The sequence below is a fragment of the Vipera berus genome (genome assembly GCF_964194415.1).
Source record: "Vipera berus genome assembly, chromosome: 3".
Lineage (NCBI taxonomy): Eukaryota > Metazoa > Chordata > Lepidosauria > Squamata > Viperidae > Vipera > Vipera berus.
Window position 1 is genome coordinate 34,953,976 of NC_138204.1, and position 24,715 is coordinate 34,978,690.

Here is a 24,715-nt window from a genome sequence, read left to right on the forward strand (position 1 = left end):
TCTCACAAGATCACATTGTCAGTTCAATCTAGGGGCCTTGCTGATCATATTTACCGGTACTTTATATATACTTTGAGCATAACGATGTGATGACTTTTTCTGATTTTTCTAGATATGTAATGTTAGTTTCAGTTATTTGCAAAAGGAAATGGAGATTTTATGGACTTTTTCATCTACATTTGATAGTTGCCACAATCTGCAGTGGCCTACAGTAACCATGTGACCTTAACTTGCTGTTTCTACTGCCGTAAGAGGCATCCTAGGGAGATTTCCTTGTTCAAGTTCTTCCTCTAGCACAGGCAATTTGCAAAGTATTGCCATGATGTGTGAGGTAATGCCTACCATTAGTGAGGGTGACCCCTTAGGGCCACAGCCAGGCTCTGATTCTGATGCCAACTTTGAACAGCTGATGGTGAACATGCTTGATGAGAGAGATAAACTGCTAGAGACTCTTCGGGAAACACGTGAGACACTATCTGTGACTCAGGGCCGGCTGCAAGAGACTTTGCATGAGCGAGACCAATTGCAGAGACAGTTAAACTCTGCTCTACCTCAGGTAAGAAGATAAATATACCAGATTTTTGTTAGCTGAAATATAAGCAAGCAGCAGGAATAGTTAGATTCAAGTGTATTGATCATGTGTGATTTAATACAGAGAAAACAGCTTTTATACTGTAATCACTAAATGCACTAAGACATAAAGATGATACTGTATTCATTACTTTCTTATTTGTCAACAGTGCTTGACAGAGGTAATGCTTCTAAAGTAGTGTTGGCTTTCTCATTTAGAACAATTCTCTACCATCACTATTTAGAAAAAATAGGCTCTCTAGGTATGCAAAATGAAGACCATGAAAATGAAAAACCCTCTCAAACAGCTGAATATCCATTAGATTCTTTGAAAAGTAATAGATTTAATTTCAATTTAATGGAGAGAGAATAAATATTAGGGCTGTGTATTGCTTTGGGCTCATTTTGGAAGAGATTGTTTGAAAAAAAATGGGAGAGCGAATGCTGTATCTGTGAGAAATTATAGTACCTGTTTCGGTTTTCAGGATTATGCAGCTGCAGCTGGAAAAGTTTGCTTTAATGAGTCACAGACAGGTGTTTGATTCACACTCCTAAGCACTCTAAAGCAGCTTTTTTGAGTTAAAACCAAAATACTGTCCAGCTTTAATAAATATAAATTTAATCTAGCTAAGATGACTGAGGTACTCAATTTAGTATTTAGCAGTTAGTGTTTTTACAATAGCAGTAATTGGTAACTTCACCCATCTGTCTGTTACAATATCGGCTTTTTCAGGTATCATTCAAGGATCACAAGTACTATAGTAGTATATAAGTCATAAATGGCCTGGGCTGCATATTTGTTATTGCTGAGATTATCCACTCTACTTCTGGCAACAAGTTTTATAAAGTTTATGTGATGAACTTAAAATCTTAAATCTTGAAAATTTCTCTGATGTTACATGTGGAATTAGTTTATTTTGTAATTGCTTCTTTCAACAGGAAGTTTTAAATGCCTCAGGCTAAAGAAAAGAGCTCTTTAGTCATAATTATTCATATTTAATGTATAGCAATTTTGTAGTAATAGTATGATTACCATAGTACATTTCCAACATTTGTAATTATTTAAATTATGGTTTACTCCTCATTAGCTTTCTTAAACTGTGTGGTGCCATGTGTACTTGAAGTTATGTAAACTAGTTTTGTAGCCTGTTGCAGTGCTTACTTACACATTTTTTGGTAGAGTGCTGCAGCAGTGTGCTATTTGATGAGTAGCATTTTGAGTATATAAAATAAGTTCATGTGAGATGGCTAGTAACATAACACATGTTCGTATATACTATTCTCCATCATCATGCTGAGAAAAGGCATTCAGGTAAGACAACGCCCCTTCTATGTAAGAACTATGTGTGAATTTATGTAAGCTTTTAGATCTATCTATGATTTATCTATGAGCTTTTAGATTAAGAGTAACTTGCAAACAAGGCTGGACTTTTATCAAAAGACAATGCAGGTGCCATTATTATCCAAGGCTGTGAAACAAATAGCAAGAAGTCTGTCACCACATAAGGGTGGGAGAAAGAAAAACAAAAAATAGAGGCTGGATTCTGTGGTATGTGATTTGGATTCTGTGGTATGTGATGTTTATTATTAGGTCTTTTTGTATCTATAATAAAACAACATGTCAATCTCAGCTTTAGCTTTAACTCCTCCACTGTTAAACGTGGCCTGAATGAAGTTCTAACAGTACTATCAGCTACTCATCTCATCCACAAGAATGAGAAAAAGCACGAAATACTCCAGAAATAAACCATGCATATACTTGTAAATCGCTTGAAATGTATGTGGAACAGATTGCTACCACCTTTTTAGTGTCATAATCACTAAACAGATTGATTGGTTAATGAGGAACAAACTAGTGCCACAAGTGTGGTGGAATTTATCCCCAGTGACAACTCACCTGCAATCCAGGATCCAGCAGCCATAATGCGAGCTGTATCAGTTCTCAGTTGCTTTGTTGGTTGATGTATGATGAAATCAGGGAAATTTATTTCCTTTCTCAATGAGTTGTACATCTTTCTAAGACCACTTGGACTGATTTAATGTGAGGTTTATAATTAGCTTTCTGACAGAGGGACCGGCAACCAATTTATAGTCCAGACGTGAACAACTATGTCAATTTTGTGACATTGTACGGGGCTATTTTTAATGAATCTTTCAAACAGGTGACTGCCAACCATAAAGTTGTAACATAAGACAAATGCTCAGTGAGATAATGTTGATTGTCAATTGTTAACTCAGATGTGGTTTGGAATGAATGAGGCTTAAATCCCAATTTAAAAGGGTGTGCCAGGAGAAGTACAGGAGAAATGCATACATTACCGCAAAGATTTTGTATACATTAATGCAATTCTACTTGGGGATCAGTGAAATACGTGATGAATTATGGCACTGTATTGCCAAGAGAAGAAATATTCTTTGTGTTCTGTACATTATTTTCTTTGGTTCCATCATTCCCACCCCCTCTCTTTCATTAGTGGTTTTGAATATTGAGCTCTTGTAGCTAGGAGACTGGACAGCTCCTCTTTCTGAGAAGAGCTAGGTCGGGGGTCAGCAACCTGAAACAGTGAAAGAGCCACTCAGAACCGGTTCCCTCACAAAAGGAAAAACTGGGAGCCGCAAAAAATGTGTGCGCATGCGCGTACATGTGCGTATGTGCAGAACAGGGTTTGACTGAAGAGTGGAGCCAAGGCGAGATATGCACCTACCCTGCATATTTGAATTGATTGGTTGAACTTTTTTAGTCCCACCTTTTTTTTTTGGACTGTACATGGCAGAGGACTGGGAGCCACAGGAGACGGCTGAAAGAGCTGCATGCGGTTCCGGAGCCGCGGGTTGCAGACCTGTGAGCTAGGTCAATGCACACAAGATCTACAGTACGTGTATTATTTGAAGAATCTAGTTACATTTCAGGAGACTGCCTTTCCAAGAGACCACCCCCTTCTGAAATGTCAATAAAATATTTTACATTTTGCAATAAATAAACAACCAGATCTAGCTTCTTCGGAAACAAATCAATCCCAATATCTGACACAGTAACATCTGAAAATTTAAAAAAAGATCAGATATTTAATCATTTGTGTAACATTTAAGGCCTAGTTGCTCAACTGTAAAGCGCCAGAACTTATTTTATTCTGGTGCCATGGGCAACTTCATAAAATCTTCAGTTGCATGTAATGTACATATCTTGCACATTCAGCCTTGTGAGAATGGAATCTGTTGATTCCAGTGTTTGTGGTTCAGCTAAAATCTCATGAATCTTCTCTTATTTATCATCTATTATCATCAAGAGTCACTCAACTTTATTTGGTTTTCTTATTACAATTTCTGATAGTTGCAGGAATAGATTGTCATCAAGCTCACAATCCATTTGCTGAAACTGGGAAAGCATTACATTGAGCTCCCATGCATACAAAGTTCATTACCTGCATTGCTTCACATCTCTTACCTTTGCTCAGCACAGCACAGAAAGAACTTCCCTACATTTTATCCTAAATATTCTGGCTTTGATCATGTGTGTGAGAATTGGAAGCACAGATTGTACCCCCCCATCAGTTTTGTGACTATATCATAAACCTTATTCTTGGGCCTCAGATTCCTGCAGAATATTGCTGACCCATATCAAAAACTGAAAGAATTGGCTAAAGACACCTGTTAAAAAAGCTTCATTTTTTTCCTGCATATTTAGACAACATTCGTTTTGTTGTAACTGTTGTTAAAAAGAAGGATTGTTCCTTATTACAGGTTTCTGAACTCTGTAAGAATTGTGAGGACGTAAAAGATTGATTTAAGAGCCTTGGTGGAGCAGTGGGCTAATGCCTCCTTAAGTAACACCAGCTGCCTGCAATTAGTGCAGGTTCGAGTCCCACCAGGCTCAAGGTTGACTCAGCCTTCCATCCTTCCGAGGTAGGTAAAAGGAGGACCCAGATTGTTGGGGGCAATTAAGCTGACTTTGTAATAATGCCGCTTGGGGGTGTGTGTGAAAGCCCTAATAAGCAGGCATATACATAGAATGAAGGCTACTGCTAAGCTTGTAAGCCGCCCTGAGTCTTCGGAGAAGGGCGGGATATAAATGGAATTAAAAAAAAAGATAAACAGGAGGAGCAATAAAGAATCAGTTGATGCCAAGATTCATTAGTGGTTTATCTAATCAATAGCAACTCCATTTTCAAGTCTTTATACCTTTCCCTCAATTCATGTTTTCAAATTCCATATTAAACTCTCTGTCTCCTTCTATAAGGGCTTGACAGCAAGTATTACATTGTCCCCCTCATGTATGAACTCTTATAATAACTACAGAAAGCACATATTTTTACTAGGTTGGATTCCAAAGGGATTTACAATTCTATAGTAATTTAATGAAAAGATAGCACCTTGTGTCCGATGATTCTGCAAAGCCTGACTTTGGACCCAGACCTGGGGTTGATGTTTGAAGTAGTAGTGTTTTGCTTGTTTTGTGTTATTTTTTGATCATTTTAGTCTGGGGTGACTTTGCGGTTTTAGGTTTTACTTGTTTTTTATGGATTTGGATTGTGCTTGTTTATTTGGTTCAGTTTTGTATACTACCCAGAATCCATAAGAATTGAGCGGCTATAATAAATGTAAATAAATAAGATTTGGATACACTGACAAGAAGGAATGACCATATTCAAGGATAAACCTTTTGCAAAAATTGCAAGAATGACAAGTAATAAAGATATACCAATGCAGGAAAATTTATGTAGCTCAGGTTGAACTGTGGAGTTTTTGATGTTCTCTGAGCTTGGTTATTTGCTTGCAAACATTTTCTTACCAGACTAGATAACATTTTCAGTGCTAGAAGTGAATGAAATTTATGTGTTTATATACTGTTCTTGCCTTGTCAGTGTTGGTGGAGGTGTTGTTTTCTCTTTGGCAATTAGGCTGTTGTTTACTGCTTGATTGTTTGTCTGGTGATAATCCTAGTGTTACTCTGTGCTTATCTAAATGTTGATTACTTTCAAGGAGGTGTTCTGGTCTCTTGGTTCCCTTTTTAGCTTTGTTATTGTCTCCTTGGAATGGTGTGTAAGTGTTGTTTATCTCTATGTGCCTCTTTAATGGCCGATTTGCCTGAGTGCCAAGCTTTCAGGAATTCCCTACTATTTTTGGATTTAGCTTGGTCTAGGAAGCTTTCCCAATCAAAATTATGGTTACATTTGTCCATAAGTTATGAAATTAAAGAGTTTTAATCGTATTGTCTGATAGCTAGTTGGTGTTCATGGATGCATTTTGCTAGTCTTCTGTCTATCTGTCCTACACAGTGGCTGTTACAATCCTTAAACTATGTGTTATAGATGATTCCTGTTTTTATTTTTGGGCTACATGAGTTTCTTAAGATGGTTTGGAGAGCTTTAGTTGGTTTGTATGCTACAATAATTTCAAGTGGCATTAGTCTGTTTATTTTTTTCTGGGATGTTTTTAATGTATAGTAGTTTTATCCTTTTCAAGTTTGTGTTGGTTTGTGCTATAGTGAATTCAATGGTCTGGCTTTTTTTTTTATAATGTTCCGTGTGCATCCATTTTGTTGGCTATCGTATTGAAATATATATTAAAGAAAGTAGGAAGTCATAAAAAAAGTATTTCAGCAACTGAAGTGTTCCATATGAAGTCCAGTATATCCTAACACTCTTACATTTCATTTTCCTTCGCACTGTATCTAGGAGGACATCCTCTCTCTTTTGAGCACATTAGCTTGCCTCTTTGCAGTCTTTGTTTTTGTCTTTGTCACATTATCATGTTGTTCTGCTATCACGGTACATTTGCTATTGTATAATTTTTCACTGACTGAGAACTAAATATCATAGCATTATGGGCCTGGATTTTTGCTCCAAAAAATTATGCCACAAGAATAGGGTTGTTTAAATACTCCAAAATGTCTAGCTCGTTGTCTGTTTTGCAACGACTGCAAAATTACTTCCCTCAAGGAAGATTTGGTTATGGTAGCACATTTTTCCCTGACCTTTTCTACAGTTATTCTACTTGTATTTGCAGATCTCATCAGAAGACCCAGACAAAGAATATCTCTCCAGTAACTAATAATATGGTGAGGTGTACAGTAATTTACAGTAATCCATACCAGATTGGTCATCACCCTAGGTCAGGGGTAGGCAACCTCGGCTCTTTTATGACTCATGGACTTCAACTCGCAGAATTCCTGAGCCAGCATAGCTCCCAGAATTCCTGAGCCAGCATAGTCCATGAGTCATAAAAGAGCCGAGGTTGCCTACCCCTGACCTAGGTCAACAAGGACCATGCTAGGTGTTGGAGTTCCTGGATATCTGGTGACAAATGGGCTACAGGACTCTCAGGACTGTTGGCTGAGCATCCAAGGCCAGCAGGACTACTAGAAGAAAAGTTGTTTATCAGTCAGAAATATAGAAAGATTGAAAACAAAGAAATAATTATATGTTACCACAATTCAAGTCCAGCAAGAAAAGGATATCTGAAAAGAATGTAGCAGTTCTGGAAAGAGCAACATCCAGAATCAGAAAGTAACAAAACGGGATAGCAGATCAACAGTGATTTATAATACAAAAGCAAAGTATTCACAGGAGCAGAACTGGAAGAATTACAAAGGTCTACCCAGGGTAAAGAAATCAAAACCTTGCCAAAGGTGCCTCAGACTATAGAGGCAAACCAGAGGAAACCAACATTAGAGGAAGCCAGCATATCTATTGAATCATTTTCATTCCCAAACCAGTCACTTTCTCCTCTGCCTTCTCTTCAGAAAGAACAAAGCCTTCTAACTGAAAATGAAGAATTAAACAAAGAAAAGAACAGTATAAAACAATAACATGTTTGCCTGTATTGAAGATTGTTCCAAAGTGAGCACAAGTATTAAAAGATGCCAATACTATAATATCAAATATAGGCATTAGGTCACTTAAAGAAACAAAGTGAATACCATACAGTATGGCTGCAGTTTTAATTGAATACCTGGAATGCAGAATCAATGAAAAAGAAAGAAAGCTAAATACTGCATATACAGTGACTGGAAAATAAAATCAGCATGCTAAAATCAGATGCAAACAAGTTAAAGCAGTTTAAAGAAAAGAAGCTGAGAAACAAGAAGACTGTAGAATACTTCATCAAGAAGTATCACTTAGAAACAAGGAAGATTAAGGAACCTCTGGAAATAATAAAGCAGCAAATAACAATTATTTAATTGCAAGATGATCATCATACATGTAATTTGAATTGCACACTATAGGTAAAATCTCCAATTTCAGTCAAATCAGAAACATTTCTACCAATCCACTCATGGAGAAACTGCAATGAACTAGTTAATACCTGACAAGGAAGAAACAGTACAGTTCTGGGCGCAGATATGGGATAATCCAAAGAAATACAACAAGGATGCAGCTTGGTTAAAAGATGAGATGAAAGAACTTGTAACAACAACAGAAATTGTAGAGAAAAGAGCAAGGAAGATCAAGAATTTGTCAGCAACAGGTGAAGATGAACTGCATGGTTTTGGGTTGAAATATCTTACTGGTCTACACCCATACATTACCAAGCAGTTTAGCAACATATTGCAAGGAGGTGAAATTTCAGAGTAGCTAACATCTGGCAAAACCAACTTGATAATGAAAAATTCAGCAAAAGCGGTAGCACCAGGCAACTGCAAGCCAATTACCTAGTTACCAACAACTTTTAAATTGCTAACTGGTTTGTAGCTGATGCAGTCCAATAGCATCTTGTTGAAAATAAGCTCTTTCTACCTACGCTGAAAGGAAACTATCCAAAAGCAGAGGAACAAAAGATCAATTTCCAATTGACAAGATGACTTTGGAAAACTGCAAGAGAAGGAAAATCAACTTGAATATAGCTTGCTCTGATCACAAGAAGGCACTCAACTCCCTGCCACATGATTGGATAATCAAGTGCCTAGAAGTAACAGGAATCAGTAGAAACATCAGAAGCTTTGTGCAAAAACCATCAGTGCAATGGTAGACACAGTTGCTGATTAATGGTGACAGACTGAGAGAGGTTAATATTAAGAGAAGAATCTTTCAAGAAGATTCCCTGTCACCATTCCTGTTTGTTATTGCATTAATTCCTCTGTTAACAATACCGAACAAATCAGGTTATGGCTGTCCAACATCACTGAATTGTCCTGTGGAGAGTTGTCCTGTGGTGAATTGACCACAGTGAGTTGTCCTGTGGAGAGTAGGCCATAGTGAGTTGCTCCATTCTGTGCAAGAAGATCACGCAGACTGATTACAAACAATAAATGACAAAGTAGGAACAATAATGCATTGGAAGATCTGCAAGAAATACCATTTACCTGCAAGCAAGAACTGATGGGACCATAAGAGAAAGTCATAGAAAATGAAGAAGCTAAAGTGCTCTGGGACTTTAAAATTCAAAGACAAGTATCTGCCATATAACACCCCAGATTTTACAATTGTCACTAAGAAAGACAAAAACATCAGATAGTAGTCATTGCAGTATATGAAGATGGCAGAATAGAAGAGTAAGAAAATCCCAAAGTACAAAGACCTGCAAATAGACTATGTAGAATGACTGTGGCAAAAGAAAACAAAAATAGTACCAGTAGTAATAGGCTCTTTGGGTGCAATCCCAAAACATCTGGAGCACCATTTGAACAGCATTGAAATCACTGTCAGTCAATTGCAAAAGGCAGCTTTACTTAGAGCAGCTTACATCCTGCAACAATACCTTGGTAGATCAAAATGCCAAACCAGTCTAAACATCAGGCTGACTGTGTGATGAACCACAATAATAATTATTTAATTCCACTTTTAAAAATAAATAATTCAAGGTAGCAAACATAACTAATGCTCCTGCATCCTATTTTCCCCACAATAACCCTGTGAAATAGTTTGGGCTGACTGAGAGTGACCATTTCCTGGCTTCTAGGTCAGTATTTTAATCATGCACCAAACTGATTTTCAGCAAAATGACAGTATCTTTGTCTATATCTGATTAAGTAAAGTTTCTGCTTGAATTTTACTGTCATCCTGCCAGCCAAACAGAAAAGTGCGGAATGTGCAGGATTATATATAACAAAGTTTATATGGAGGATTCGATAATTTATAAGCAACTAATGTAATCTATTGATAAATGAATATGGGTTATGATATTTCCCGCCTCAGAAAGATTAGTTATCTGTTCACTTTTCCTTTCCTGCACATAAAATAAATAAAATATGCAAACTATATTTAGAAAGGGCAAATATTAACTCCTCTTTATGCATGACTTTATTTTTATGTTTGGTTTTACAATTGAAGTTACTGTTCTAAATTTTTTTTAAAAAGTTGAATCAATCACACAGTGGTCTATTAAGTTACTTTCGTGAGCCTGGTAGGTAATCTAGTATCTGATTTACAAAGAAATGTGAGTGTATCCTCCTTTTATATATTTATAGAATTAGTAAAACTTGTAAAGAAGAGTCTTTCAAAGGCTGACTTCAGATTGATGTATTCTTCATTGTGGTCTCAAGATTCACACAGATAGGTCTCATTCTTTCACAGCGCCACTTTGGAATTGTTTAATTCTAAAAAAAACACCCTATTTTTTATCTCCTTGAATTTACTCATTGAAAATAGGTTTTTAAGTACCCATTATTTTGGATTTATTGAGCTGGAAAATTATGTGTCGTGAAGAAATCTTGCCTTCCTTATTTTTTCAAAAAACAATCCTTTACAAAATACTTTATTTTTTGTAAATTCATTTTAAAGTTCTTTCATTTTACTGAACACATTATATTGTCTGCCAACTCCTCAACATCATTGGAAAAATTTCATTCTTCATTTCATTTCATCTCATTTTGTTTCATTATTTTTTGGAGATTTATTATGTTTTTCCTTTTTAACTGCTATAATTTTTTTCATCTCAATATTTCCCCAGATGACAAGCTTTGCTATGGACTAGCTAAATACCTATGCCCTTTTATGTTTTGTACTGACACCACAAAGCAGTAGTAGTATTGTAGAAAAACTTTCTCCTTGATGGGTTTGTTAATAACAGAGACCACAATACCTATCAATTGGTAAAAGCAAAAATTGCATTTATTTTGAAATTGGAAACTATAGTAACAAACCTAAAAAGGCAGGGATGCAACCCTGTATACATATTTTTGTAGATCAAAACATGCATATATCCATGAGGCTAGAGGTAGTGAGGTAATGAGAATAAATAATGGTTTATTGAGAAAAAAAGGTTCTGTGTTTTAGAATAAAGATTGTTTAGTGAGTCGTTTTGTTGTCTCCTCTTGCTTGTCATAGCTTTCCTTGCCACCAAATATGCTTTATCCTTGTTATTAGAATCCTTTTGCCTTGTAAGCATTTTTATTGCTTCTCTAAGAAACCAGGAAAGGTGACTGGGGATGGGTGGTCTGGTTAATCTAATTAATTGAGTATCTCCATAGACAGTCTAATTAACTTTTTTTTCTTCAACCATATATTTCTTGACTGGAATCATATCTGGTGACCATATAAGCTCAATTATTAAGTGCTGTAGATTGAATATCATTCTAAGACAGATGCAATTTTTGAAAGAGCTCATCCATTTTCAGTTGCCATATGATAATCAATTTCTTTTTCTGGTAAACTGGCTATTTACACAGTTTGTGACTCACGAAAATCCACAATGAAAGGGAAAAAATGGTTATTCAACTATAAGTACAATTCTTTGAGTGGTCATCTGTGAATAAACACAACCCAGTCTGCTAACTTGATTAATCTTAGATGATTTAGTTGGTTATACTAGAAGTGTATGGCATATAAATATGATAGATAACAAGTACATTGATAATGACTTCACTGTTCCTTTTGTTTCACTCTGTTGGTCTTAGGAACTGAAGGCATTCAGTGGAAGCTACATTTAGTACATATGTGAAGCAGGGCTCCCCTCCAAATGGTTGGGTAAACTGTAGGTTTCAGTGAGACCATGTACAAATGCCTGTGTAATATTTTATCCTTGTGAACCTCTAGGGGTCACAGAGTTGGGCGGCTATATAAATTTTCTTAAATAAATAAAAATATTTATTTTTTACTTTATACATGGATACTTGAACTTACTAATTCTTGGTCTAAGCACCTGGCCTGATTACTGTACTGCCAGGTAGCAGTGTAGAGAAATGTAGACTTGACAAAGTGTCATATAGATAGCAGTATATTGAAATATAATTGTCAGTATTTCATTGTTTTATCTACTTAACACTATTCTTGGGATGGGAAATTTTTTCACAGAAAAATAAAATTAATCTAAGGGCAAGAGACTTCTTTGAAAGTGCTGTTAGCATCATAGTGGTTGGGGTTTGAATTAACATGCGTCTGTATTTTAATGAGATTTCTCATTAAAAGTAAGGAGTTCGACATCACCACTTGCTGTTTTATGGTGGTGCCAACCCCTTTTTGCTGCTAAGCCACCACAGAATCCTCTAAGAGCTTGACAGGTATGGGAAAACCTAAACACTTGAGCTGGCCTCCTCGTGTTATGGTCTTGCTGCATCTTCACTGAACAATCTGTCTTTTGGCCATTCTCTAGCTGGGTCATACGGTTCTGTTTTATCAGTAAGTATACGATGGCCCAGGCTGAAGGCTCCAACTAACTTTTGGATAACTCTGTCTCCTGCCTCCAATTTGCTACCTTCCTGCTAAGCGCTCATCTTTTGGAGTGAGAGCCCTAGCAATGGTGTCTGTTCACGCTCAGCAGCTGGGCAAAGAGCATGCCAGGTCACCAAGGGAGGGTTATGCCTCCTGGGCTCTGCAGCCGCTTGGATTAAGGGGCTATCCAGTGATTTACTTTCTGCTCCTGCTTCAATTCCTCTGCCTCTAACATTCAGGGTAGGGAACATGCAAGCAATGCAAAGCAAACTAGGTCATTTGTGTATCTGTGAGATCCTCTGGGGGAGGCTGCTGGCTCTTCTGGCTCCCAGCTCCTGCTTGTAGCTCCTGTGCCTCTCTTACCAAATCATACATCTGCCTTCTCTGTATCTTGAAAAGCGATGTGATTAACACAGGCAGCAGATGGGAAATTTCTGCAAGCTTTGATGACACAGTTACAGTGCCCAATCCTCCTCATCCTTCTAGGTACAATAGGAAGTGATTTCCTACTGACTGGAATCTCAAACCAAGGTGTGCACTGGCATCTAGAATCTGTGCTGCTTCTAACCTTCCTTCCTGGATTTAGTTGCTATTCTCCCTTCAGTCTGTAGAGCTATGGATTTACTGATCAAGGTGGCTATGATCTTCCTGCATGAATACAGGGAACCAATTCATAAACATCTGTCTTCCCAATGGCATTAATTTCAGCATGTTCATGTTTCAGGTAAGCAGGGTATTGCTTGCAATACCTATCCATCCTAGCACTTCCTTTTTCTAGATAGAAATACTCCAGGGTTATTAGGTTTTCAGGCCTGTCTATACTTTCAAACAGACTTGCATCTTCTTTCAGAAGTTATTTGTGGGCATGACATCCTGCTTTTTTTCTTTGTTTTAAGGAATTGAAAAGGTGTTACGATAGGTAGCTCCAAAGGTCTTTGTGAGGGCAAGAGGACTTGGGCAGTGTTAGTGTTACTGGTTATACCACCAGCATTAAGCGCTAATAGTTCTAGGGTTGTTTCCTGGGATTGGTATTTATATGTAAGAAATGGGCCCTTGACTTTTGGAAGCTACTCATCTAGAAATGCTTGTTCTTTGCTTTAGGGTACTTGAACAATCAGAGAAAATTGTGTGTAGGGTTCTGGAAGGGAGTAATAGCTGAGTGAGTATGATCTTGCAGTTTGTTAAATCCCCCCTGCTGTTTCAAACTGCATGCTGTATTTGTTGATTAAAAGGGCAGACATTTATACTTTGTTCTATACTCCTATGTTCCCAGAGGGCAATTACCAAGAGTCCTAGAAATCATATGTAGAAATGTTATGTTAGAATTAGGATATTTAAAGAAATCCTGGAATTAATTTCCCCCCAGTTCTTTTATAGTTTCTGGTCAAATAAGCTTGCACGATTTGATAAGTTAGCGCCAGAGACAAGATTAGTTTTGCTTCTTTGTATATTGTACTTTGACAGTTTTAATATTTCCCTCTAAAGAAACTTACGGTATATTGTAATTTTAAAGAAGTCAATTTAAATTTATACCTATAACTGTTGTAAAAGGAAATCAGAAGCCATTCTTTATATTTCTTTTTTCTTCCTTTTCTTTCTGCACTTTTTGCTTTGTTTCCTCTTTACTTTTTCTTTCATCTTAATTATTAGTTCTTAGCTTTTATCTGTCTTGTTTCACACACACATGCACACACTTCAGTCTATATGTTTAAATAGCCACAAAATTAAGTTCTAATGATAACATAGGGCTCAAATGATTGTTCACTGTTCTCTTTTTGAAGATGTTTTTATGCTATTGCCAAAATCCGGGGTAGCACATTTTGAATACCCCATTCTAAATACTTTGAATGAGGAGGAACAGGAGAAAGGTGTTGTCATATTTATTGTGGGCTTCCTAAAGCTTCTCACTTTACTATGTGAGAAATAGTATGGTGAACTGGTGATTTTAAAGATAATCCAACAGAAAGACTTTTATTTTTGAAAGAATGGCTTCAGAGACAATTCTGAAAATATTCAGGCTGTTCTCATACGTAATCTCAGAGACACAGAAAATTTTGTTGTTTTATTATTATTACAGCTATCACTACTGCTATTTTATTTTCTAAGATTTCAGCTAATATTTGTTACTGCAAACTAAAGAGTCATATTGACAGTTATGAGAAGTTTGAAACCACTGTGCTGATTGACTGGGACAATATTGTCTTTTCCTTTTTTTTCTTTTTTGAGGGACAAGGGTTTTTCTGGCTGCTAAAAATTGGGCTAATTTTGTAATGCTTAGTCAATAGTACTGATTGCTTTGGCATCTGTTTTGATTTACAAAATAAGTTTGGCAGAAACCATAATTGCAATTAGATGCCTCAAATGAGACCAATACTCCTGATTTATTTCTCCCCGAAGAGCCAGCGATTGTCCGAGGACGTCTCCGTGGTCATGTGGCCGGCATGACTAGACGCCAAAGGCGCACGGAACACTGTTACCTTCCCACCGTAGTGGTGCCTATTTTTCTACTTGCATTTTTACGTGCTTTCGAACTGCTAGGTGGGCAGAAGCTGGGACGAGTAACAGGCGCTCACTCTGTTACGCGGCACTCGGGATTTGATCCACCAAACTGATTGACAAGCTCAGTGTCCTAACCCACTGAGCCACCGCGTCCCATATATATATACATTATATATATATATATATATATATATATATATATATATATATATATATATATATATATATATATATATATATATAATGGTTTATTATGGACTCCATGCAGACATAGTCATGCTTAGAACTGATCTATTCAGATAGATGGTATTCCAGTTAATCATTTCAATCATTTCAAAATTCCACTGATTTTAGTGGGTATGCTATTCTAGATGTATGAATCCTATTCAAATACTTTAAAAGGTTTTTTTTAAAAAAGAATGAATATATGACATCTTCATATATTACTGCATTTTTGTCGATTTGTTTCTAAAAAACATACACTAATAATTATTAAATATTTAAATTTAAAAACAACACGCGTTATCATTTATCACAGGCATGTGATCTCATTCTACAGGTAGACAGATAAAGTGTCCTCCCTAGTTTTCTGAAGAGTAAAGAGAAAAGAGGGGAAAAGTACTTTTAATCTTGCAAGGTTTAGGTTAACTATTTGAGATTGTCCAGATAAGAAGCACAACCATGAACACTAACTATCTGTTAACTTACTTGAACGGTACCTTGCAAGACCAAAGGAAACATGAGTCCCAAGCAAAAATACTGACATGTTTCTTTAAAAAACTTTAGATACTGTGATGTATACCAATCACACTATTCTCTTTTAAACAACTTTCATATGTCCTGAAATTCTGCTAAAATCTTTCTGACATTCTTAAGAAAAAAATCACTTTGTAGTTTTTGGATATACTTTTGCTACCCTTCCTTTTGTATAAGGGAATAATAATGGTATATTTTTAACCATGAGGCATAGATGTAGTACTTACAATAAGGTGCAACAGCTAATTACCTAGCTTCTCCATAAACAAATCATATCAAATATTTTTGTATTTCTCCATGTTATATCATCTATTCTTGCAACCTTATATTTTTTAACTTTCTCACAGCATTTTTGATGTTCATAATTTATAGCAATTATTTCAATTCTACTACAACTCTATAAATTCTGATAGAAAGCTATAAAACAATCTTTCCAACATTCCCCTCACTTCAGTTGCATTCCAAATTTTATCACCACTGTCAAGTGCAGGAAAATCAGAAGTCCAAGCAGTTCAAATGAATATAAAGGTTTATTGCAAGGTTACGCTCTCTACAAGAATCTGAACTCAAAGCAAATTGGCGGCAGATAAGAGTCAGTGGGCTGTACTTAGACCTCTTGTGGGTGAGAAGGGACTCAAGACTGATGATATGTTTGACTTCGCTGGCTCAGCTTGATCATCTCCTACAATCACTTTTATTTTTATTTCTATTTACTCTTCTGAAGCCTTCCTGCATAGCCTTTGTCATAGATTTCCAAACAATATTTTATTTCCATTAAAACTGTACCTTAACTAGTAATAATAATAATAATAAGTTGGAAGGGACCTTGGAGTTCCTAACTCTTTTTGATATATATTTTGCTATGACCCTTTTCTCATTAAACACCAGGTGCAAACAACCAGAACGATTCCATGAACAAGCCCAAGTAGATACTTTATTGTTGCTTACCTATATTACAAAAATCTCACCAGACTTCCCTTGGGAAATGACAGATATAAACCTAAGGGTTTGACCTCAGATGTTTTGTCCCCTGAATTGACTCTAAGCTGGAATGTCTTTCTACTCCTCCTAGAGGTGCTCCCTTCTCCTTTAGCTGGTGATTCCACCCTCAATCTTCTGTCTTCCTCCCTTCAAATAACTGTCTTCTGTCAATCTTCTGTCTTCCTCCCTTCATTTTTTTGCAGCAGTTATTCTCTTACATGTGATTTTTTTTCTCATCCACACCCCTTTCCCTTAATCATTCCATCAAGCAACCTTTTTCATATTTCCCATTAACCTAACTCCATGTGCTTCTCTAGCACTTTGTAACATGATTATTTTTATTTCATTCCATGCAATTTCATTGTCTTTCTTTACAGCTATTTGCCAATCATTTTGGGTAAGATTCAAGGTGCTGGTTATGACCTATAAAGCCCTAAATGGCATGGGTCCGGGTTACTTACGGGAGTACCTGCTGCCGGCATCAACTTCCCTTCGTCCAGTGCGCTCCCACAGAGAGGGCCTCCTTAGGGTGCCATCAGTCAAAGAGTGTTGACTGGCGGCCCCCAGGGGGAGGGCGTTCTCTGTGGGCGCGCCAGACCTTTGGAACCGTCTACCGGTTGAGCTCCGGATGGCTTCCGACCTTCGCTCCTTCCGACGGGACCTAAAAACACATTTATTTGAACATGCCGGCCTGGTCTGATGGGTTTAGGGGTATTTTATAGTTTTGTATTAATTTATTGAATAGGGCTGTAGTATTTAATATTTTTTAATTTTTGTATATTGTATTTTATTGCATTGCCCTGTACACCGCCCTGAGTCCTTCGGGAGAAGGGCGGTATATAAATAAAATAAAATAAAATAAATAAATAAATTTATCCTCTAATCACCTTTAAAATAGGGCTCAACCTTTTTCTCCCTGTAGTCATTCTCCTTTCATTCTAACATAAATTAGTTCTTTGGATGTCCATTTCCCCCCAAAATTGATTTTTGATTCTACCAAATGATGGTACAATCTCTCTTCATCTTAGTATCCTTCACTAATTCTCTCACTGTTTCTTAATTAATCAAACAATTGTGCTTTTAGATCTATTCCTTGTGAATGAATCAATTATTTCTTGTATGTACAGGTGGCAATACATACGTTAATCATGTATTTGAAGCTGACTTTATCAACTGCTTAAAACAGTTACTCATAAGTCATCATTCTCTTTCAGGTTTGGGTCTTTGGGTGTCTCAAACAATTTTCTTTTACTCTTTCACTCTTTCTGACAAATCCTTTCATCTCTTCAAATGAAATAACTTTTGCTTCTGAGATGCATTCATTCAGAAAATTGCAGTTTTCCTGTAAAATAATCTCTGAGTTTCTTTTATCACCACTCATTAGTTTTATTGCACACATATTTCACTACCTATGAATTCCTACACACATGCAGAGTAACTTAGGTGAAAGCAAATAATATTTTCTGAGATATATTTAAGTGCTTTTGTTCATAATAAAACCTACACCTTCATTTCCTGCGTGTATTCATCAACTCTACTGCTTTAAGTCAGGTCATTTTCATTCATATCTATTTCACCATTCCCCGTTCTTTTGTTTCACAGTCACAAAAATATATCTGTTTTTTCTTTCTTTTTTTCATTCCATTCATTAATTCATATGCTTTATCATTTACTTCTGTTACAGTCCAAGTTGCAATCTTCCATAAACCATCTTCGTCAACCGATGGGCTCATGAATATTGACCTCCACCACTCATCAAGAAGTAGGTTACCAGTCTTAGTTTTAACCATGTCAGATGCAGCATTCCATTTTAACAGTAAGGACATAACACCCATCAGTTGGGCACATATTGGTTAATGTGCCTCAAGCACAAATGAAATGCAGTTCCACCCCAGGCATATTCACATTACATTACGCAAGCAAGGATCTCTGGCTGAAAGGTTGCCTTGAAAGTCAGCCTGCTATTGCTTACATTACAGTATAATAAATCAGACAATTACCATTTGCACTAACTTTCCTAATTTTCCTTACCAAGTACTACTTGTAATATACACATATTTGGATTTTGTCTTAGTGAAAGACACACACAGGAGGATTTCTCCCTTCTCACCTCTTACGCTACACTACACTTATTTTACTAAAATATCAAGCCAGAGAAAATTCAAGCTGATTATATGAATGCTGTTCTCTTGTTTGCATTCTAACATTTAGGAAAGATGTCCGATTAAGAGCACTTTGAACTATTTCAGATGCTCTTTAATATGAAAGTACAATTTATTAATGTCTCCCCAAAGAGAATCAAGTATTTTCACAAGTATAAAGAATCTCACAAAATAGTTTCTGTTGTAAGGTAATCTGTGTCTGTAGAAATTTCTCCAATTGTCATTTAATTTTTAAAGTCCTCTGAAATTATAGAAGGAACATTTGAGTGAGAGAAAGTAAGAAATGGGTGTTGTTATTAGCTTCCTTTCTCTCCATCATCAGGAATGTTTTACATCTCTAACAGAGTCATCATCATTGCAGCTTCTCTAACTGACAAATACCTGGCAACACCATTGTAATAAAAAGGTAAAAAGACTACTTACCCGAGTTTTCTTGGAAATAGATAGTGTCTCATAGTAGTGAAAGTTTCATTGAAGGGCAGCTGTAGCTTTGCACTGTCAGAGACAATATTGTATGTCAAAGAGGGCAGCGACAATCAGAACATTTTTGTTGATTATCTTGCTTCTCCCCCAGGACAGTGTCGCCAACATTCAATGGCAAATGATCAATTATGAACTATGGTTTAGTTCTTTCACATTAGCAGGCGACAGCACCTCTTTGATCTTGTCTGGGTTTAAAAGCTAACCAGTGTTAGTATTTGAATGGGAGGCCACCATGGAATGCCAGATGAAGTAAGCTGAAAAACATCTCATCCCAAAGGGTTTAAACATAAGAGAAAAACCAACATCTAACCTGTCAGTCTAGAATGATGCCCTTAAAGAGCAATCAGCAGTGAGAAGATTTCCCTCAGAGCGTGCATGGTGGTGGCAAAATCAATTTTGTCTTGGTTTTGTGATTTCCTCTCATGGGAAAACAGAATATCTCTCCCAGCTGGTTCACAACTAGAAAAGCAGCACTCCATTTCCACAGAAGTTGGAAATTGAGAATGCAATAATCAGTCTAGGAATTAGTAAAAGCTTGATGCAAATTACAACCTTAATTTGTTTAATGGGAAATGATCTGAGCTGTACCTTGTTTTATGTATTCTGTATATGCATTTCCTGTCTAGAGGAGCAGCCACTGAGACAAATCCTACAGACTTTCTCTTTCTGGTTTTATCTTCCATTTAGTTCCTTAACTTTGCTACTCGTTAGAAAGTGTTACATTTCTCATTGAATTGTTCTGATAGAAAATTTAACTTCTATCATTTGCCTGGCTAATTGGCTAAGCAATAATGAAGAAAAGAAAGCAGAAGAGATAGTTTGTTACCGTACTTCTGCCCTCTCCAAATAAGTCAGTGCAAAGAAGGACTTTATCTGGAATGAAATGGATAATGGCAATATTTACTGATTCGATTCTTGCCCAGAAATTGTAGGAGGGTGCAGGACAGTTGAGGGTGGGAGATCTGGATATCTCTACATGGGAGCCAGGAGCACCAGTCAACTATACCTCTCTGCATGTGGTTGGAAGCACCTCCAATCACACCAGGCCTGCAAGTACAATCTTTCACGCCAGGGCTGTCCCCTCCTTTTCTGGTGATACTACCCTTTGATAATGAAAAAAATGCTTACACCACAGAATCTACATAGCATAATGATTACGGTCATCTTAAGACAGGGGTGTCAAACTGCTGGCCCGCATGCCGAACGCATCATCCCAAAACTGCGCCCACCCCATTGCCGGCAATGGAGAAAAAGCTCCAATATGTAGTGCGACGTCACGTGACGTCGCGAGTTTGACATGTCTGTCTTAAGGTCTTACCTGCCAAAATTCAAGCTCAGAACTCATGGAATAATGTTAGGCAGCCACTCTCAGCCCAGACTATCTCTTGGGTTTGTTGTGTGAATAAAATTAAGAGAGGCCCCAGTGTAAGCTATGTTCAAAACTCAGAGGCTTTCAGAAAGCTGATCAAAATCTTGCTTGGTGGGAAAACAAACAAATAAAAGCAACTATGTATTGTTCTGCTACCAAAATGCACTTTTTATATACCAAAAATGGACTTACTAGTAACTGTCTTAAATGAACAGACTGCTGTTTCTTTACCTGATGTTTCTTATTTTCTTGAATTCACATAGGAGAGGAACTGAGGGCAGAAGTACTGATGGTAATGGAATCTTACTGCCATTTCAGATTACACTAAAATAATAAATGTAACTTTGGAATGCTTGAATGCCTTGTGAAGTATAAAAACCTGCTGATAAGTGTCAGAACAAACAAAAGTGCTGCTTTTTGTTTGCTGAAGAACAACTATGCATTCTATTCAGCTGGTTTTATAATTCATAATCAGATGTGTAACAAAAATCCAGTTTCGGTAATTGAAATATTTTATGATCTTCTTAGGCAGGCGGGGAAGGATAGGGGTGCAATTCCCTTTTTTGTGGCATTATGTTTCTTTAGGCAAAATCTATCGAAACCTAACTTAGTTGTGGAGTTTATGGCTGTCTTGCAGGAATTTGCCACATTGACCAGGGAACTCAATGCATGTCGAGAGCAGCTGTTGGAAAGGGAAGAGGAGATCTCTGAGCTGAAAGCAGAACGCAACAATACGCGGGTGAGTAATAAACGAGTTTTATGCTGGATGCCATTCTGTTGGTAGCTTAATCCAACAGCAACATTTACATTTGCAGATAACATTCAGCCGGGCTTTAATCATAAGTTGTTGAATGTACCAGAATGGCCTGATTTGAGCATCATTAGGCCAAAAGGAAAGAAATCATATGGTTTCCTTTAATGAACCTAGAATTAAATACCGAGGTTAATTGAGATGCAGCATGGTCTGCCTTTCTCTGAGGTTCTCCCCGACACTAATCGACAGCCATACAGAAAATGTGCAGTTTTCTCTATCCCCAAGTTTTAAGAGGATTGAAAGCTTTTTGTAGAATTTGCCATCTTCAGTAATATTTGATATTACTGTTCTCTGGTTCTTTTGATTATGGCAGGGTTTAACATAATCTCTGTTAAAGCCACTGTAATTTCTATAGAATGTTGGCCTTCTTTGTTGTATTTCTTAGAATCCAGCTTGGTTTTCATACCTGTAAAGGCACTTTAGGACCATGTCTAGTTATGGAGAATAAATTCATACCCTTCTGTTTGTGACAATCCTTCAAGTATTTGTAAACCACTGCAAAGAACATTAGGGACTTGTTAAAGGCAAGTTCTGAGATAGCTAGGTTGGTGTAGTGGTTAAGGGAACAGGCTAGAAACCAGGAGAGCATGAGTTCTAGTTCCATTTCAAAGTCAACTGGGTGACCTTGGGGTGGTGACTCTCTCTCAGCCCTAGGAAGAAGATATTGTAAACCAGTTGTGAAGAATCTTGCAAAGAAAACTTGCAAGCAGTCTCTGAGAATCGGACACAATTGAACTGGGAAGAAAGCCAGTCTCTAAAGAAAAGCCAAGTTCTAGAAAGGAAAATTGCTAGCTTGCCTGGCGTTTTTATTTCCATACCTTAAGTAATATAATATAGAGGTCCTTAAAATATGAGATACTGCAACTCTTAAAATGATAATTTATACGACTACTTCATGAATATACGTAAAGTTTCTTTTGAAAGTAAACTTGGGCATGAGATGCACAACTTTCACACTACTTTCTTTGCTTAGGTTTACTGTTTTCAGCATTACTGGAAGATTGTTAGCTTTCTCAGCTACACATCAATGCATTTTCCATTTGAAATGCTAGAAATTTAAAATGAGAAATAGAAGTATTGAACTTCACTAATTCTATACTTAGAGATGCTTCAAAGATTGGATGTACTACTACATGCCACACTAGCAGGAAACCATCTGCCAGACACAGTGCTGTTATGATTGGCAAATGGTTTTGACAGATGGCTAGACTCAGGAGTTTAGCCATCTCTCAAAACTCAGTCTGGGCTTTTGTCTCAGTTTTGGCTGCACAAGACCAAAGTAAGCCTGCCAAAACAAAGTATGAGTGAATTTTAACAATACTCCCACTTCGCCTGCACAAACTTGATCAACTTAAAAAAAAACCTGTCCCTTATAGCTTGTAACCATCTTAGGGTATTACAACCCCCATTTTGGGGACCCCAATGTAATAAATCATCTTATAATACATTTTTTTAAAAAAAGGAGGATAATTTCTGAATTAATCCAAGGATAGTTTTAAAAAACTTACCCATCTCTCCCTGTGTTACATTACCTGTGAACAATCTCTCCATGTATGCATGCTTATTAATTTATTTTTATACACAAAATCTTATCTAGTAGGTTTTAAGACTTCAGCCTTAGTCTGATGTCTATATTTCTGGTGCAGAAAATGCTCTTGCAGTTAATTATTCAAATCAAGGACTGAAGGCTTCATCTTGCTTATGGTGACTTATATAAGGAATAACTGGAGCTGCTGTTTGATTTTCAGCTTTTGTTGGAGCACTTGGAGTGCCTGGTCTCAAGGCATGAACGCTCTCTGAGGATGACTGTAGTGAAGCGGCAAGCTCAGTCTCCGTCAGGGGTTTCCAGTGAGGTTGAAGTTCTGAAAGCCCTGAAGTCTTTATTTGAACATCATAAAGCATTGGATGAGAAGGTGAGACTTACGTAGCGGTTAGTTTTGTGGGAGAAAGTTTAGCTTTAATAAAGCCATCTATTTTTAACTCATAATCTTTTTAAGTAACAAAGTTGTTGTGATCTCTAGTATTGCTTTGGCTCAGCACTTCCTTAGAGCTCTCTTATGCATCTTATTTATTTTTTATTTTTTATTTTAATTCCATTTATATCCCGCCCTTCTCCGAAGACTCAGGGCGGCTTACAAGCTTAGCAGTAGCCTTCATTCTATGTATATGCCTGCTTATTAGGGCTTTCACACACACACCCAAGTGGCATTATTACAAAGTCAGCTTATTGCCCCCAACAATCTGGGTCCTCATTTTACCTACCTCGGAAGGATGGAAGGCTGAGTCAACCTTGAGCCTGGTGGGATGCGAACCTGCACTAATTGCAGGCAGCTGGTGTTACTTAAGGAGGCATTAGCCCACTGCTCCACCAAGGCTCTTATGATCCTTCCACTAAATGATTTCCATATTAAAAGGCTTTGCCCTTTGAAGAAAATTCTCAAATATTATTGCTTTACATTCCTGGAAGCTACTGTCAAAACTGAATTTGTACAAGTCTCCTCTAAAGGGATATTCCAGCAGTCCGCTTCCACTCTAATTCAACTCTATATTTCAATTCCCAGAATGCTGGCTGGATAATTCTGCGAGTTGGTCCACACATGTTAAAGTTGCTGAAGTTGAAAAATACTAATTGAGACAACTTTCTGAAATCTGTTTATGCTTACAGACAGTGCTCTTTCCAGATGCAGACCAAGTCACTATATGAAAGATCATAGTCTCCCACAAGAGAATCCTTTGTTATTTGAATGTGGTCCAGGCTCCTATTCCTGACACTTCTGCACCCTTATGGCAAATAATTTGAGAGGAGAGTGATCTCATTAAATTGTTTGTATTATGAAATGGAGTTTCAGATGCTAGGTGTTCTTAAATCTGGCACCTTAGTCCAATAAATTGCAAGAAACCGCTCTATCAGTTTCCCTTTTAAATAACAGTTCAGTTTCTTTACATTTTCAGGTAAGAGAACGCCTAAGAGCAGCACTGGAACGAGTAGCGACACTAGAAGAACAGCTATCCAGTGCCCACCAGCAAGTAAATATGCATTTCATTTTCTATCCCAGATTTCGTAGGAATGTTTCTCAAGTAATCTGTCAGTTCTGTTTACCACAAGCACAGGGCACAAGCACGCGGCACAGAGCAACAAAGCCTAATGTAAAAATGCGAGTGATCTGTCATTATAATAATATTTTGGGCTAGCTACTGTCTCTCAGTCCAACCCATCTCACAAGCTTATTGTTGTGGGAAAAATAGGATGAGGAAGGTGTGTTTGATTAGTTCGGGTGCAAATTAAATAGATGATATCTAGACAGTGTCATATCCAAGGAAGGGAAGAAAAAAAAAAGAACATGACAGAATAGATGGCAGCAATGTAAGGAGTAAGATTAGATAAATGCGTGCATGCTTTATTTTATCACGTGGTTTAAACTGTACAAAATAACTTATTGGATGTGGATTGTTCTATCCAATAATTTGTCATAAGTGAAAAGTAGGTACGCCT

The 24,715-nt window shown here is 37.1% G+C and overlaps 1 protein-coding gene across 1 annotated transcript in view; it reads left to right on the forward strand.

The window, feature by feature from the left end:
• Positions 1 to 319: 319 nt before the first annotated feature.
• The window catches only part of PPFIA4 (PTPRF interacting protein alpha 4), a gene marked incomplete at its 5' end in the record, with an annotated part of 72,881 nt that continues 48,485 nt past the window's right edge, over positions 320 to 24,715 (forward strand). Inside the window, 4 exons of the mRNA XM_081325439.1 lie at positions 320 to 556; positions 21,046 to 21,147; positions 22,971 to 23,135; positions 24,175 to 24,249. Of these exons, the coding sequence (XP_081181565.1) occupies positions 320 to 556; positions 21,046 to 21,147; positions 22,971 to 23,135; positions 24,175 to 24,249 (579 nt within the window). The remainder of the gene's footprint in view (positions 557 to 21,045; positions 21,148 to 22,970; positions 23,136 to 24,174; positions 24,250 to 24,715) is intronic.